The following is a 2,152-nucleotide window of genomic DNA, read 5'->3' as shown; positions in this document are numbered from 1 at the left end:
ACGGTCCCAAGATCATATTGTACCTAATATTACTGTAATATGTCAATGAAGGAATAGAGCCGCAGTGAAAAGCTCGGGGACGTTTGCTTCATACTTAGTTGCCACACATGCAAAATCATCTCGTCGCACAGGACAGGTTTAATGGGAGCAGGCGCTCCTAATACTGTGTCGCTGAATTGGATCCCGTGGAAATATTCTGTGTGATCAGCCGGCTGGAGTCTTGCCTTTGGACTCTTGTTACAGCAAATTGTCTATTCCTGGACGCATAACCGCACGTACTTCGAGGAGGCTTTAGTTATTTTCTTCAGCTTGTTTGCATTTGGTATATGTGCTCCGCAGTGGAGTGTCTGAAGTTTTCCGTACAAGGGTCTGTAGAATTACTGGCTTGCTCCCACAGCTCATTCGAGTTCAAGCGATGCTTCTGTACTATAGAACGGCATACGTAGCGGTCGGACACAATCCCAATTTCACATCATTCAACCTTTGTCAGCATAATGTAGAACTAGGGTAAGATGAAGTGGTGATTTTCTATAAGCCACCATGGTGAAAAGGCCGTCAAAACCTAAACCTGTCGGATAGAAGCAGAAGCTCGCTAAATACCCATTTACTGCTCCTATAGACTATCTTCCATGCACCTCATATTTCTGATGCCTGGGCATGGGATTAGAAGGGCTAATAGGACCCAGCGTTTTCCGGACTTGACCTCGTGGTTACACCGGCAAATGCACATGCCGGCCATATATTTGACCATCTCACCATCTCCAACTACAACAGGAGGGCAGCGGAGGTCAACCATAAAGATTGAATGTATGTAGCATCTGGGTGTACTGGTGGCCCAAGGCCGACGCCGTGAAAATGCTTATAAGCCAACATCTCCCATCTTCCATCTCCCATCTGCCAGATCCAACTTCCGCTCCGTCAGAGACAATGCCTCCAGCCCTCTCAGACCTGTATGAACAGGTCAGCCAAATACAATCCGTTGAGTGGTACGGGATATGGGTTGCTGCCCTGCTGGGCGCCTGGCTTCTCACGCGGTTGGCGCACCAGCTTGGTCGATGGTCTATTCAACGCCCGATTGCGGTCTCCCTTGGGCAGCGCATCGGCCATGAGTTGCCGTGGCCCGTCCGGACTATTGACATCGCCACCGCTCTCGAGGCGATCTTGGTTGGGGTGCTCTTGGGCGCCAACATTGTCCTCCTACTCGTGTCCGCCCATGGCTGGGCCGACGTCCAGCAACGTGCGGCGAAGCTCGCCGTCCTGAACCTATTGCCGCTCGGTACGGGCCTCACCTTTGGCCTCCCGGCCCATCTGCTCGGAATCAGCCGCTCTGCTTTTGCGTGGTGGCATCGCTGGTTTGCGCGGGTGATGGCCGCCCATTCCCTGCTTCATGGAGCCATTGCCATCGCCAGAGCGGACAACCCAGTCCCCTCGCTGAGGCATGACTGGGTTACCTTGCTGGTCAGTCACCACGCCGCCCCTTGATGATTAGTACTGTGACCCGAGAGCGATTCCACTAACCAGGGTTAGGCAGCTGCTGCCATTTTGATGATGATCCCCGTGACCTTGCATGTGGTTGTCCGACGGCACTGCCAAATCGCCATGAAAATCCACTACCTTCTGGCGATCACAGCAATGGTTGGCCCTGGGGTATCATAGGTGGAACCAAGGACCAGAATCCCGCTGGCAAGTGGTTGGTGCTGGGGCCCTATGGATCTTGCTGAGTTTCGTTGCCGTCTCTCATGCAGTTTTTCGTCCAACAACGTTGGAGTGCTGGACGGCCCGCCGTAACCATACGTCCCTTTCATGATGTGCTTCGCATGGACATTACAGTGTCCCCCCATTGGCACATCCGGCCGGGGCAGTACCTATACCTCTGGTTACCTCACGCAGGATTTCGCTCGTGCTTCCAACTCCAGCCCTTCTATGTCGCTTACTGGGATGATGCGCCCGGACCGCGCATCCTGTACGTTCTGACCCGACCACGAGCCTCCAGCCTCAGTACACGACTCTACCTCCGCGAATGGCTACACCAGCGTCGACAGCCTGCACTGTTGCTGGGGCCATACGGCCGATCGATCGACTTTTCTCCGTTTGGGACGATCGTGTTCATCGTAGAGGACACTGGCATTTTGCGAGTGCTTCCCTATATCCG

At 53.7% G+C, this 2,152-nt stretch overlaps 1 protein-coding gene across 1 annotated transcript; it reads left to right on the top strand.

Moving 5' to 3' along the window:
* Nucleotides 1-927: 927 nt before the first annotated feature.
* On the top strand, nt 928-1,656 carry BDQ94DRAFT_176361 (uncharacterized protein; the record flags this gene model as incomplete). Its single annotated transcript, XM_026772681.1, has 2 exons — nt 928-1,458; nt 1,528-1,656. The coding sequence occupies 2 exons, from the start codon at nt 928-930 to the stop codon at nt 1,654-1,656; spliced, it is 660 nt and encodes a 219-aa protein (XP_026619478.1).
* Nucleotides 1,657-2,152: the final 496 nt, after the last annotated feature.

This window comes from Aspergillus welwitschiae (genome assembly GCF_003344945.1).
Source record: "Aspergillus welwitschiae strain CBS 139.54b unplaced genomic scaffold BDQ94scaffold_113, whole genome shotgun sequence".
Taxonomy (NCBI): Eukaryota; Fungi; Ascomycota; class Eurotiomycetes; order Eurotiales; family Aspergillaceae; genus Aspergillus; species Aspergillus welwitschiae.
Note: the sequence above shows the minus strand (reverse complement) of the source record. Positions and strands in the feature narration are given on the sequence as shown.